At 36.1% G+C, this 16,071-nt stretch overlaps 1 protein-coding gene across 1 annotated transcript in view; it reads left to right on the forward strand.

Moving 5' to 3' along the window:
• The window catches only part of LOC109052506 (double-strand break repair protein MRE11-like), a 141,085-nt gene that overhangs the window by 21,413 nt on the left and 103,601 nt on the right, over positions 1 to 16,071 (forward strand). The window contains exon 5 of the mRNA XM_042749522.1: positions 9,894 to 10,008. Coding sequence (XP_042605456.1) covers positions 9,894 to 10,008 — 115 coding nt within the window. The remainder of the gene's footprint in view (positions 1 to 9,893; positions 10,009 to 16,071) is intronic.

A 16,071-nucleotide genomic window follows, 5' to 3' on the forward strand; every position in this document is an offset into this window, starting at 1 on the left:
AGCTACATGTCTGAGGCACAGATAGCAGGAAGCGAACAGTCATTGGTGTACTGGCGCACAAATAAGAGCCTTTCTCTGCTCTCACTGAAGCTGCGCGAGTGTACTGTTCCTGCCCATGTCCTGCACAAGCGTACTAGACAGTGAAGGGATGTTCAGCTCAACTTCTCGCTTCTTGGATGAGAAACGAAACAGACTAAGCTGTGACAAAACTTTTAGTAGAACTTGCATACACGTTTGAAAAGACAGAAGTAAACGTCAGTTCTGTATAGAATTAAAATTACATCGACTCAATTTGATTTAAAAATCACCTGCTGTAGCACACTGAAAAAAAGTGTTTCATTCATCCAATTAAAAAAATTTAGGGTAGTGATTCACATCTATATATTTTTTTTACTTGAGCCAATAGTTATTTTTCATTGGCTCAAGTAAAAAATATAGATGTGAATCATTACTCTAATTTTTTTTTTGAATTGTATGAATGAAACACTTTTTTTCAGTGTGCTACAGCAGGTGATTTCACTTTCACATCTTTGTTTTATTAGCACCAACATTATTTGATTTTAACATTTTGGAATAATGTATTTATATAGCATACTTTTATTTAGTCTCACTGGTAAAGACCTTTTTTTTTATTTAAAACCAAATTTAAAAAACTCAAAATACTGAATGCTGATTAAGAAACATCATATTGAATATGTGTTGATTGTGTTGTTTGGACTGTAGAACTATGCAGTTGTTGCCTTTAATTTCACATGGTTACAGTTAATCTTTTAATTTAAGGCCAGTTCTATGTAGTTTCAACCCAATTCAAAAACAAAAGCTAAATGCTGATGTCTGTACCATCTATGTTTGTATTGAATGTAGGCTACTTACTGTGCCTGTACTGTTACTGTCGTTAATTTCAGATGGATATGGTTATTGTTTTCAATAGCCAAAAGCCAGTTTGGCCTATTAAATACCAAATAAACATCTTGTTTATGCACACTTTCCTTCTTTCTTGTTTGTTGCTTAAAGATAAAAAAAAAAAAAAAAAAACGGAAATCGGTATCGGAATCGGACAGTTTGCCTGTAAAAAAATCGGTATCGGAATTGGCCAAGAAAAATCATGATCGTGCATCCCTAGTATATAATTTATACACTACATGGCTGAGTACATAGTGGATAAATACATTGTGTATAAGTGCATAGTGTGTAACCGTCCTGCTAAGAACAACCTAGTGAGACAAGCTACAAAACAAATTTGAGGTGGGGACCCACTGGCCAAACTTTCACTTAAATGTAATGAACATATAAACAATTTAAGCATAAACCCCAAAACACAAAAATATATATATATTTTCCTTTTTTTATGTAGATATATTTACAAAAACAAATCCCAGCAAACATAGAAATCACAATAACATAAAGTAGGGCTGCACGATAATGGTTAAACTGATAATCATGATTATTTTGATTGAAATTATAATCAAGGTTATTAATAACGATTATTCTATCCTGCTGAAAAAAAAAAAAATGGTTAAAACCAGCCTAAACTTAGCTGGTTTAAGCTGGTCTCCCAGCTTGGTCAAGCTGGTTTAGCTGGATGTTCCAGCTGGTCTCCCAGCCTGACCAGCTAAGGAAGTGGTCAAAACCACTCTAAAACCACCTTTGACCAGCAAAGACCAGGCTGGATGACCAACTAAATTCAGTCAACCAGCTTAGGCTGGTTTTAGGTTTTTTTTGTTTTGTTTTGTTTTTTCCAGCAGGGAAATAACATTTTATGTGTCCTTTAACCAACCTCCACTGACAATACACTGACTTCATTTAACCAACTATGATAATACAGAACTCATGGTTTTGGTTAGTGTTTTGTCATCTGTATTCACATTACATTTTCTAAGTGACCATTTGTTTGCAAATGGGAAAAAGCCACTCAGATCGCACAGTAAATTTGCTCAAAGATCGTTAATAGACACTGAAAACTACAAATTAAAAACACGTTTCAGGATAAATAACGAGCCGGCCAATATTGTGACGATTATTTTTAATTAAGCGAGAAAGGTGGATATCCTTATCGAGATTAAAATATGATTAATTGTGCAGCCCTGACATAAAGAGTCACCCAAATGCAATACTGACACTGTGTGGCAATAACGTTGAAAAGTTGAAAAAGTTAAACGTTAATTGACTATTGTCATTTTAGTAATCCCAACAATTTGTAGCTTAGAGTCAGTTGTACCATTTGAAGCACTGAAGATTAAAGAAATGTCAAGTGAATGATGCGATGGAGTGAAACGGTTAACCAAAATAGAACCCAAACAACAAAATGATGACGCAAAGCCTTGAGGCCACTGTCCTCAGTGTATAGAACTCTCAGGTTCCATCAAAACACCAAAATGAAGCAAGGCCTTGATACCACTGTTCTCAGTATAAAGAACTCTTAGGTTCCAGGTAAAACAGCAGCACAGAACCACAATGAAGATGAAATTGAAGATGGTATATGAGGAGTCCTTCTATAAACAAGACATGTAAACTACCATTAGCATGCCACTCACAAACCAAACAGTAGTCATTACTTTTTGGTTGTTAAAAAAAAAGGTGTGCTCTTTTTAAAGATGTGTTTTGGTGTGTTGTATGTGTTGTATGAGGAGTATTATAGTTTTTTGTGTTTTGTTCTTAGAAAATAATGCACACCCAAGGTGTAACAGATTACTTGTGGGATGTTTTTTGTGTTACTTGCATGTGGCAGTTGCATCTATTCGCATCTTTGCATTGGCTTTGTATGTCGTGCAAATAATTAAAGGTTAAGGGGTGCAGAGCCAGTGGATGTTTTCAAAGGATTCAAGGATTCAAAGCGTTTTTCATATGCCCAGTGAGGAAAACAAGTATCCCTGAGCAATGAAATTCTTACTTTGCTGTTCACACTGAATGCCAGGACAGTGCAAAACTATACACACATGCACAAACTATACAATATACAAACTATACATGCATACAATGTAAGAAACATAATAAAAACTATGCTGCAGTAGTAGGAATATAGACTATGAAAAAATAAGTCATTTTTTTTATTGTCACATCACCACAGCACATGTGCCTTGGTGAGTGAAATTCTTGGGAGCATGCTCAAGAAATTGCAGAAACATTTTACATATAACCATACGGACTTCAGCAGATGACAGTGTGCAAAATGCACATACATATAGTCAGTACACACAGTGTACTATTAGACATACTTACAGTTAGCACTACACTTTATACACTATACACAGTATGTACATATTCTACATTATTTAGATATATATACACCTAAAAATATGCCAAGGTGCAACAGATTATATATGAACTGGATACACAAAATGTCATGGATGTGCATTGGATAGTATCAAGTGGTAGCAGGTAGATTATTGTATTGAATGCAGTGTGTATGTATAGTCCAGTATTGAACTGTTGAAGTTAAAGTGCAGTGTGCGGCATACCATATGTATTAGGTGTATTAGTTTTGACTGTTCATTAGTCTGATAGCCTGAGGGAAAAAGCTATACAGCGTATACAGCTCGTTATCACACTGTAAAAAATTATATAATGAAAAGTCATGAGAACATATTTTTAAGTTAGGCTACTTTAATTCATAGAAATAATTTAAGCAATTTAAAGCTTTTTTATACTAGATTCATCTTAACTTTAATACTATTAAACTGATTTAAAAATCTCAAGGAGTTTATAAGTTGAAACGGGTGAAAACAGTGCATGTTAAATAGTGTATGTTAAATTTGATTGATTGTCATGCATGTTACCATGAAACTAAATGTCACAATGCATGTTTAATAGTTTATGTGTAAATTGGTGTTGCCATGATTTATAACAAACATTTTTAAATCGTCCACAGCTGAGCAATGTGAGAGGCAGGTTCTGCGCCAGAGTGCACAAAGTGAATGCGCATACATAATTTTTAGGGGCGAAGGTTTTTTTTGTTTGTTTGTTTCTTAAAGTAATTTTCAGATGCAATGGGGAAAAAAATGGATAAAAAAAAAACATACATGCCCAGACTCTGTTGCTAAGTATACTATAATGTAAATTTGTTAACCCACAGTAACACATTTTAACCGATTATTCGCCTATTTTCATTTGCTGCATGTTTTTTAAAAACACGCTAAAAATAGTTTTTGAGAGGAAAAAAAAATATATATGTCATGTATAATCGCATTTTATTACATTCAGAAATAATAACGGCAGGCCTAATATTGTTCTAATGTACCAAGAGGATATTTTTAGTTCCCCTCACTTTACAACAAATCCTTTAAATTTAACTATCAGAACCGAACAAGAATTAAAAATATATAATTCTAATGGATAAATATAATTGCAGTACAAATAATAATAATAATAATATAGGCTTAGCTATAAAAATAAAATAAAATAAAAATATATAATAATTTAAAGGAAACATAAGGTAAGGTCGGGCTTACCTCTTTCATTCGGGACAAATCCAAACGTTTCCATATTCGTGATGTTGCCTATTTGAAGCTTAACTATTATTCATTAGGTAAAATAGGCTTTGTAGTTCATGCGTGTTTCAGTATCGACAAAAAAAAAACAAAAAAAAATCATAATTAGCAAAAATATGCCGAAGTGGACCGGTGCTCACGCCGAATGGCAGTTTCGCGAATGATTTTAACACGCGACTGACTTGTAGTCGATGCATCCTTGCTGCGGCGGTATTACCCATTCTGGTTTTCCACCTACTGTACAGTATATGCATTTAAAGGGCAGTGCTAAGGAATGGACATTGTCTCGAATGAATGCTCTTGATGGTGCCTCTGTAGAAGGTGCACATGATGGGGGCCAGGGTTCTGGCTCTTCTCAGTTTGCGGAGGAAGTAGAGACGCTGCTGTGCTTCCTTGGCCAGTGTTGCAGTGTTGTCAGTCCATGCGAGGTCCTCTGTAATGTGAACACCCAGGAACTTGGTGCTGCTCACTCTCTCCACAGTCGCACCGTTGATGGTCAGAGGAACATGTTGAGTGTGCACTCTCCTGAAGTCAACAACAATCAACAACAATAGTTTGTCTCATCTCTGTTGCTAATGAAACCCACTGCAGTTGTGGCATTCGCAAACTTAATGAAGAGATTGGAGTTGTGTGGCGGTGTGCAGTCGTGGGTCAGCAGAGTGAAGAGGAGGGGTCTCAGCACACATCCTTAGGGGGCCCCTGTGTTCAGTGTGATGGTGCTGGATGTGTTGCTGCCGACCCGTACTGCCTGAGGTCTTCGAGTCAGAAAGTCCAACAGCCAGTTGCACAGCGAAGTGTTGAGAATCCAGCTGGACCAGTTTTGAATGAGCTGTTGAGGGACGATTGTGTTGAATGCTGAACTGAAGTCTATGAACAGCATTCTGATGTGTGAGTCTTTTTTTGTCTAGATGTGTGAGTGCTGAGTGGAGGGCAGTGGCGATGGCGTCATGAGTCGAGCGGTTGAACCGATATGCAAACTGGAAGGGGTCCAGGGAGGGGGGAGGGCAGTCTTGATATGGTGCATGGCTAGCCGTTCAAAGCACTTCATGAGAATAGGAGTAAGTGCTACACAGGATGCTATGCAATTTATTGTACATCACAATTTCAAAATAAAAGTTTCTGACTTTGCAAGTGGTCAAATATTAAAATTGAATGGATTTAAACGCCCTCAGCAGGTATTTGTTAAAAAATATAGGCATATTACATTATTTATTTAACGGTAAAGTTATCGTTACTTTATATATAAATAAGTCATATTAAAGCCTGTTTTTCCACTTAGTTCTATTTGTATTACTAAAAATTATCTGATTTTTCACTTGCCAAAATAATCAGTAGATTACTTGATTAGCAAAATAATCATTAGTTAAGCACTAGATTAGTTAAAACATTTCAAAATACAACTGCATTGTCCTTACTTTTTGTGATTAAAAGACAAATATTTGTAATTTGAAAATTTCTTAGTATTAAAGCATTGTCTCGTTCTAGTGGACCATGTATCTGCATTTTGCCTCACAATTTTCCAGGTGTATGATGTAGCTTTCATTCTTCAGGTCAATCATATATTCATGAAAAAAAAAATCAGTTTGAATAAGGAAAGAGATAATTTTGCCATAGAATCTTTCAAATGTTAACGTTGCCACAGTCATTGCATTCTCTGCATGTGCTCCACTTTATTTGTACCATTTTGTTTTATTAGTTATTTATTAGATTTTGAAAGATTATAACAATATTGATTGATACGTGAGATCTGATTTTAGTCCTTGAAAACCAAAAAAGTAGTGCAAGTCCTTGAAAGTCCTGGAATTTTATTTTGCAGTATCTGTATGAACCGGGTTAGTTACCAGTTCTTGGACCATTTTAATGTTTTTGGTATTGTTAATTGAACTGAACTGTAGTTTTCTGTAGTAAACTGTCTTTGTATATTTCCTATTTTATATTAATTTCCTAGTATTTAATTCACTATTATTTATGAATGAATGAATGAATGAATTAATTTTGCATTTATATTGCACTTTATTGTATATTGCTGTACACCCAAAGCACTTTACAATCATATGGGGGGGGGGGGGGGGTGATCTCTCCTCAACCAGTGTGCAGCATCTACCTGGATGATGCGACGGCAGCCACAGGACAATGGCGCCAGTGCGCTCACAACTAGGGCTGGGTGATATATATAAAAAAAATAATAATAATTCTCGATATTGTCAAAATTTTTACGATATTTACATTTAGTACATTTACATTTTGTCATTTAGCAGATGCTTTTATCCAAAGCGACTTACAAATGAGGACAATGGAAGCAATCAAAAACAACAAAAGAGCAATGATATATAAGTGCTATAACAAGTCTCAGTTAGCCTAAACGCAGTACATGTAGCAAGGGCTTTTAAATAATATAATAAATAAATAGAAAACAGATAGAATAGAAAAAGAATAGAGCAAGCTAGTGATAGAGGTCTTTTTTATAATTGTATAATAAATGAAAAGAAAAATAGATAGGATACAAAAAGATTAGAAAGGTAGTTACATTTTATTTATTTATTTTTTTTATAGAATTAGAATAGTGAGGGAAAAAGTTAGAGGGTCAAATAAAGAAGGAAGAGATGTGTTTTAAGCCGATTCTTGAAGATGGCTAAGGACTCAGCTGCTCGGATTGAGTTGGGCAGGTCATTCCACCAGGAGGGAACATTTAATTTAAAGTCCGTAAAAGTGACTGTGCTTCTTTGGGATGACACAATAAAGCGATGTTCACTTGCAGAACGCAAGCTTCTAGAGGGCACATAAGTCTGAAGTAATGAATTTAGGTAAGGGGTGCAGAGCCAGTGGTGGTTTTGTATGCAAACATCAATGCCTTGAATTTTATGCGAGCAGCTATTGGTAGCCAGTGCAAATTGATAAATAGAGGTGTGACGTGTATTCTTTTCGGCTCATTAAAAACTAATCTTGCTGCCGCGTTTTGGATTAATTGTAAAGGCTTGATAGAACTGGCTGGAAGACCTGCCAAGAGAGCGTTGCAATAGTCTAGCCTGGACAGAACAAGAGCTTGAACAAGGAGTTGTGCAGCATGTTCGGAAAGAAAGGGCCTGATCTTCTTAATGTTGAATAAAGCAAATCTGCAGGAACGGACAGTTTTAGCAATTTGTTCTGAGAAAGTTAGCTGATCATCAATCATAACTCCAAGGTTTCTGGCTGTTTTTGAAGGAGTTATGGTTGATGTGCCTAACTTCATGGTGAAATTGTGATGAAACGATGGGTTTGTTGGAACCACAAGCAGTTCTGTCTTAGCAAGGTTGAGTTGAAGGTGATGGTCCTTCATCCAGCAAGAAATGTCTGTTAGACAAGCTGAGATGCGAGCAGCTACCGATGGATCATCAGGATGGAATGAGAGGTAGAGTTGAGTGTCATCAGCATAGCAATGGTATGAGAAGCCATGTTTCTGAATGACAGAACCTAATGATGCCATGTAGACAGAGAAGAGAAGTGGGTCCAAGAACTGAGCCCTGAGGCACCCCAGTAGTTAGATGTTGCGACTTGGACACCTCACCTCTCCAAGATTCTTTGAAGGACCTATCTGATAGGTAAGACTCAAACCACTGGAGTGCGGTTCCTGAGATGCCCCTTTGTCAGTAGGGTTGACAGGAGGATCTGGTGGTTAACCGTGTCAAAAAGCAGCAGATAGATCAAGCAAGATAAGTATTGAAGATTTGGATTCTGCTCTTGCCAGTCTTATGGCTTCAACAACTGAGAGCAAGGCAGTCTCAGTTGAATGTCCACTTCTGAAGCCAGATTGGTTGCTGTCAAGGAGGTTGTTCTATTTATCGATATTCAATATATATCTCAATATGTTTGCATTTGCATTTAAATAAAAAAAAAAAAAAAACTCTAGACCAAGTAATAACTTGCTGCTTTTTATTAAATGAACACATGTATATGTAACTCAAGTAGTGCAAAACAAGTACAGAAAGTGCATTCTGTCAACTTTTTTAGTGCATGCAATTCACAATTTACACTTTGCAAATTGGGAAAATAATTAAACTGGGATAAATATTTTTTACAGGTTTTTTAGCTAAGAACAGTCTGTCTAGCTGTCTCTGGTTTGAGAGAAGCTCTGTGGCATAAAACTATGTTCCCGCTGGCACTAAAAACCCTATCAGATCGGCTGCATATTTTACTACCTGCAGTTTGTAATCTGCAGAATATGATTTTCTTTTTGGGGGCATTTTGTTGAATTCAGTCTTTCTCCGTTGTCTTTAAGTTAATATTTCAGTTAACTGTTTTCAGTTAATGTTTTCAGGGGTATGCTACAGGAGCACTGAGCAGCATATAGCGCCCTCTCGTGGCTGTAGACGGTAATGTTTTCTCTTGGTTCATGTCAAATTAATTTTGATAAATAAGTCGCCCCTGACTATAAGTCGCAGGACCAGCCAAACTAAGAAAAAAAGTGCGACTTATAGTCTGGAAAATACGGTGTGTGTGTGTGTGTGTGTGTGTGTGTATATGTATGTATATATATATATATATATATATATACAGTACAGGTCAAAAGTTTGGAAACATTACTATTTTTAATGTTTTTGAAAGAAGTCTCTTCTCATGAAGCCTGCATTTATTTGATCAAAAATACAGAAAAAACAGTAATATTGTGAAATATTATTACAACTTAAAATAATAGTTTTCTATTTGAATATACTTTAAAAAAAAAAAAATTATTCCTGTGATGCAAAGCTGAATTTTCAGCATCATTACTCCAGCCTTCAGTGTCACATGTAATATCCAGTCTATCACATGATCATTTAGAAATCAAATAACATGTTCCTTTTTTTGGACGTTCAGCGCTTTCTTTTGGGAAAGTATGCTTGAATTTGAAATATTCGATATTCACGATATTTTCTAATTTTACATTGTCGTCAAAATTATATAAATATATTTAAATATATTTCAGTGCTTTCTCTCGCAAATGTTGTTGGGTAATTATACTGTATATAAATTGCGGGCATAAGGGAGCCATCATTAATATGCTTTTATATTGCCTACTGCCGTTTCTAATTCTGAAGGAACTGACACTTGTATATTTATGTATGTCATCTGTAGATCCCTGTAGAACTATTTTTTATGTGTGGTGTGTCAAAGATTAGTTCTGTTATCTTACATTTATTTACATTTAAATTTATGCATTTAGCAAACCCTTTTATCCAAAGCGACTCACAGTGCATTCAGGCTAACATTTTTTACCTAACATGTGTTCCCTGGGAATCGAACCCACAACCTTTTGTGCTGCTAATGCAATGCTCTACCACTGAGCCACAGGAACACATCTTAAATTTGTAACATATTGTTTTGACCTTTAGAAAGGGTTTAAGAACTTTTGCAGTACATTATAAAGAATCAAGTGTTCTGTACTTTCAGGTTCCATTCCAGATGAGAGGCTCTACCGGATGTTCATCAATAACCAGGTGACCATGCTTCGGCCCAGGGAGGATGAAGATGGCTGGTTCAACTTATTTGTCATCCATCAAAACAGGTTCAGGAATGCTACTATGTTTAAGATTTAAATTTTTCAAAATTATTCATGTAAAGCTGTGTAGACTACTGTGTAAAGTCTTTTTTTTTTTTTTTTTTTTTTTTTTTTGTCTTTCCTTATTATTCCTTGACAAAACTGTTGGCTGTGTCTTTCTGAGAATGCAAACAAAGACAAACACCGTTCATATAGTGGGGAAAATAACTCTATCTTAACGGATAGACACAGAATATCAACCAAAAAATCCAGAAGAAACGCATTACAGCCGTGGCAAAACGTTTTGAGAATGACACAAATATTCATTTTCACAAAGTCTGATGCCTCAGTTTTTATGATGCCAGTTTGCATATACTCCAGAATGTTACAAAGAGTGATCAGATGAATTGCAATTAATTACAAAGTCCCTCTTAGCCATGAAAATTAACTTACTCCCAAAAACATTTCCACTGCATTTCAGCCCTGCCACAAAAGGACCAGCTGACATCATGTCACTGATTCTCTCATTAACCCTCTGGAGTCTAAGGGTATTTTTGGGGCCTGGAGAAGTTTTGTCATGGCCTGACATTTGTGCTTTTTTCAGTTTCTTATAAATATCTAAATGGCTAAAGTCTAATCTCACTGTAATCAGCACAAACTGGGCTATAATAATATGTGAGCAGCATGTATGTACATGATTGTGTTTTTGAGAAAAAAAAATGTTATGCGTGGTTAGTGAAAAACTAAAAATTTTAAATCACTTGAATAAGGCAATAAAACACATACAGAAAATTGGTTGCCAGGAATTTTGAGAACTGGAGCTTGTAGCCTAGAATTTTTTTTTTCTAAATGATGTGAAAATCATCTTGTTTACTCACTTACAGAAAACAATATATTGATTTAAATTTTCTAAGACACTTTTTGTTGGTAAAAGTCATATGCGAGTAGGCGTCAACTATCATGAATTCACACCTGAGAAGACAAAGGCCTGCATAATGAGCTGCATAATGAGCCATTCAGTCAGCTGTGTCACTGAGAGGGATGAGTTACAAGAAAGAATGTGAGGACAAAATAAATGTATATAATTTTATGTTTGTAGTTTATTTAGAATATATTTAATTATCCCACAACATAATTTAATATTCATTTGTGAGTGCAGTTAAACAGTTTATTAGGAAAAATCAAAGCTGACTTTCAAACTGAATTTTTTGCATCATTACTCCAGTCACACTATCCTTCAGAAATCCTTTTAACAATCTTATTTTCTACAAAAAAAACATTTATTGTTATTATTATCATCATCATCATTATTATTATTATTATTATTATTATTATTATTAATGTTGAAAAGAGCTGAGAATATTTTTTTTTTAGGTTTTTTAGGGGGGATAAATTGAAAGAAGAGCAATGATTGTTACATTTGTTACAGTTACATTTATTGTTACATTTATATTATTTACATCAAGCTTTTGAATGGTATAGTAGTGTATATTGTTATTGAAACTTCATAATATTTCACTTGATTATACATTTAGTCAGGAATTATAGTTTGGAAAAAGTGTTTGGAAAAAGTCTAACTAGTAAAATGTTTACACGTTATGTGAACTAGGACAAGTATATAAATAAATAAAAAGAGACTTACTCATGTTTATGAACTCTGCTGAATAAAGTGCTTCATTCTTTTTTCTGAGGAAATCCAAATCTCAAATCCTCAACCACATCACATCTTTTTGGGGTGAATTATGTCTTATTCCTCTCATCGCGAAGCAAACAGTAAAATAATAAAAACTTGAAGAACAGTCTCGCTGCGTTGTCTTCTGTTGTGTGGGCGTATTCAAAAGCCGCGCGCTTCAGTGAAACATTTGAATCTCAAAAGCGCGCTCGGCGCGCGGGGGCGTGGTCGCATTAGAAGATAATGAAGGGAGACGTGAAAAACGGACATCGCGTTGTTTTCATATGGATTACTTTATCACAGAATATTTGTTTTCAGCAGCACTTGTTTAGTTTAAAAGTAGACATGTCAGGCATGTCAGGCTTTCTATAGATATCTCTCTCATGTCTCTTCGTTGAGTATTCACTGAGTTACAGTTCATTTTAATGACGCATTTGTATCTGAAGATCAGCGCAGACAAAGGCTGCAGACAGCACTCCTTGTTTGTTATCTTTATTTTATAAGTGCACAAAGTTTTTGTTGTTATTATGTCTGTATACAAAAAAGTAGACCCTTTACAGATTCGATTGATGTATTGCACTTATCTGTACGATCAAAACTGAAAGTGTAATTTAAGTTCTTTTCGGGGTTATCAGGACAAAATACCCCAAAACGCGTATACGCGTTAATCGACTCCAGAGGGTTAATACAGGTGAGAGTGTTGACGAGGACAAGGCTAGAGATCACTCTGGCATGCTGATTGAGTTAGAATAACAGACTGGAAGCTTTAAAATTAGGGTGGTACTTGAAATCATTGTTCTTCCTCTGTTAACTAAGGTGACCTGTGAGGAAACATGTGCAGTTATCATTGCTTTGCACAAAAAGGGATTCACAGGCAAGGATAATGCACCTAAATTAATTATTTATCGGATCAAGAACTTCAGGGCAGAGGTTCAATTGCAGTAAAGAAGGCTTCAGGGCACCCAAGAAAGTCCAGCAAGCGCCAGGACCATCTCCTAAAGTTGATTCAGCTGGGGGATCGGGGTTGTATAAATACAATATGTCTGGAATGGATGTATTCTTGAGTCTATAAGGTAACCATAACCTTGTTTGAAATGGATTTGGCTAAAAAAAAAAAAAATTGGTTTTGTCTATACTTCTAGGTACTTGTACCATATTGACTGGGTTAAATAGAATTGCATTACTAAAAAGAGATTAAAATACTATTTCCATTGACTAAAACTAGACTAAATATCATCAGTTTTCGTCGACTAAAACTAGACTAGACTAAAAAGAGTATGAACGTGACTAAAACTAATAAAAACTAAAATGACAGCTTCACACAAAGGCTAGACTAAGACTAAAATTAAAACAGGCCGCCAAAAACAACACTACCATAAGGCAAAACTGATAATTATGTGACAAAAAGATCTAAAAACACTGAAGCAGCAGACTTTGTAAAAAATTAATTTGTGATATTCTCAAAACTTTTGGCCACAGCTATATATAAAGGTTAGAAATTGATTTGCATTTCAGGGAGTGAAATAAGTATTTGATCCCCTAACAAACAGAGAGATTTCTGGCTCCCACAGATTGATTATGTGCCCATGTGGAACACAGATTAGTCCTGCCACTTTAAGAAGTTACTCCTAATGTCAGCTCGTTGGGTGTATAAGACACCTGTCCAAAAATATGCATCTTCCATTCAACCTCACCCACCACCATGGGCAAGACTAAAGAAGTGTCAACGGATGTCAGAGACAAGATTTTAGATCTGCACAAGGCTTGAATGGGTTACAAAACCATCAGCAAGAAGCTTGGTGAGAAGGAGACAACTGTTGGTGCGATTATTCGGAAATGGAAGAAATACAAAATAACCATCAATCGGCCTCGTTCTGGAGCTCAGTGCAAGATCTTGCCTCATGGGGTAAGGATGATCATTAGAAAGGTTGAGGGATCAGCCTCAAACTACACATGAGGAGCTTGTTAATGATCTTAAGGCATTTGGGACCACAGTCACCAAGCAAAACATTAGTAACACACTACGCCGCAATGGACTGAAATCCTGTAGCCCCCACAAGGTCCCCCTGCTCTAGAAGGCACATGTACAAGCTCGTTTAAAGTTTGCCAAAGAACCCCAAAATAATTCAGAGATGGTTTGGGAGAAAGTGCTGTGGTCAGATTAAACACAAAAATTGAACTCTTTGGCATTAAGAGAAATGCTGAATATAACCCCAAGAACACCATCTGTATAGTCAAGTACGGAGGTGGAAACATTATGCTTTGGGGCTGTTTTTCTGCTAAGGGTACAGGACGACTTCACTGCATTGAGGGGAAAATAGATGGGGCCATGTACTGTAAAATCTTGGACGAGAACCTCCTTCCCTCAGCCAGAACACTGAAGATGGGTCATGGATGGGTCTTCCAGCATGACAATGACCCGAAATATACTGCCAAGGCAACAAAGGAGTGGTTCAAGAAGCACACTCTCCAGACCTCAATCCTACAGAAAATCTGTGGAGGGAGCTAAAACTTTGAGTTGCCACACTATAGCCAAGAAACCTTAAGGATTTAGAGAGGATCTGTGAATCAAAATCCCTCCTGACATTAGGGCTGGACCAGAATATTCAATTATTTGAATATTCGTTCGGTGGGTTGGCATTCTATTTTTAAATTTGGAGATGCAATTTCTTTTTTTTTTTTAAACACCTCGGATCCCCTGCAAAACAGTTCTTATTCACTCTAGAATATAGCCGCTTTTTTACTATCAGGCCGAACAGTTCTAAGAACTGTCAGGTAAGGTTACAGTTGTATTTCCACGTGAGCCTGGTACGGTGCTGCACGATTACAAACTATTCTCGGCCCGGAATTGTCGGCATGGTTACACATTCTCTGTGCTGTTAGACTGCATGTGCGTGACGGTGCCACTCTGTTGCCTGGGTACCAGTTTCTCCATAACTGGCTAAATAAGTGGAAGTGCGCTATTTGATCAAACAGCAAAGTAAACAGCTATGCTACGCTCAATATAAAAAAGAAAAAAATGTCTGAGACAGTTTGGTCTGTGGAGGAAACATTTGCACTTATTGATATTATACCCGTCGTCACCTTCTGTTTATTTTATTTTTCATGTCAAGTTGTGTCCTTTTTTTCTATTATTGAACATAGTAAATATCAGATAAAAAAGGAGTCCCAAAAACAGAAATATCTGATCATCGTCCATATCACTGTTTATATTACCAAAGCAACTGACGCATTTGTATTGCATTCCAAAGAGCTCCGTTATCAGCACCGCGGTGGGAAACAAAACCGTATCCGTGCTGACTGGCCGGGATTGGCATGGAATCGAACGGTTAAGCAAAGAGAACAGTTCGTCCTGATAGTGGAAAAGTGGCTTATGAATCGCCCAGGAGTGAATTTCATGATTCAGTTCATCTGGAAGAAAAGACAAAAATGCGTAAGACCTCAGCTGTGTAGGAGCACTTTAAATTAAGTGTGGACAAGACAAAGGCAGTGTGCCAGATATGAGATTTGAAACTGGCCTACCACAACAGCATATCAGGTCTGAAAAATCACCACAATCAGTTCTGTAAGTAGTACGCCTATAGTATATTGTTGGTGTAAAAAAAAAACAAGCTACCTTTATCCGCTAATCATTCATTTTACACATGATAAAAATGTGCACTTAATTTGCTTGGAAAATACTTGAGAATACAGCAGTCATAAAAAAACGTACATTAGCCCAGCCTAATAATAATTTGTCTATATTAAAAGTATTGCTCTTAACAGACCTGTCCCAGATAGCAAAATACACTCGGGCCAGTTCCGGTTAGATTCTCGCCTGTCGGAGACTTACCACTCAGCCGGACTCTGTCTGCTGCACCCGGGCCGGATGCCTGTGGACTCACTGCCCGATTCTGATGCGAGTCAATAATATTTCATTTAAAATTTATACGCAGCCAAAATGTTTACTTTCATTGTAATTATAAATATATAAAAATCTCATTATGATGAATGCATTTTTAAAGTAAAGAACTCACTTGATTAGGTTGGCATGAGAAAAATTTATTTACACAACAATTTGTTTACAAAACTATGCAATTAAAGGGGAAAAAAATTTACATAAATTATATATATAAAACATAACATTTAGCGAAATTACCCTTGCATGTATTTATACTTGGAAACAAAAATAACATGTATAAACAAACACTCAGGTGACACTTTACAATAAGATTTAATTTGTGAACATTAATTACCTACCCAACATGGACTAACATGCCAAATACGTAAGGGATGATGTACATCCAGCCGGTTGTTCTCGCAGAATAAACCCCGACAGGGTGATCATGACCCCGACACGAAGCGCCGCTTATTACATGGCTACTTGCCACATAAGTAAATAATTAGACGCAAAATATTGATTTGATTTGAAATATTTG

This window comes from Cyprinus carpio, chromosome B22 (assembly GCF_018340385.1).
Source record: "Cyprinus carpio isolate SPL01 chromosome B22, ASM1834038v1, whole genome shotgun sequence".
NCBI lineage: Eukaryota > Metazoa > Chordata > Actinopteri > Cypriniformes > Cyprinidae > Cyprinus > Cyprinus carpio.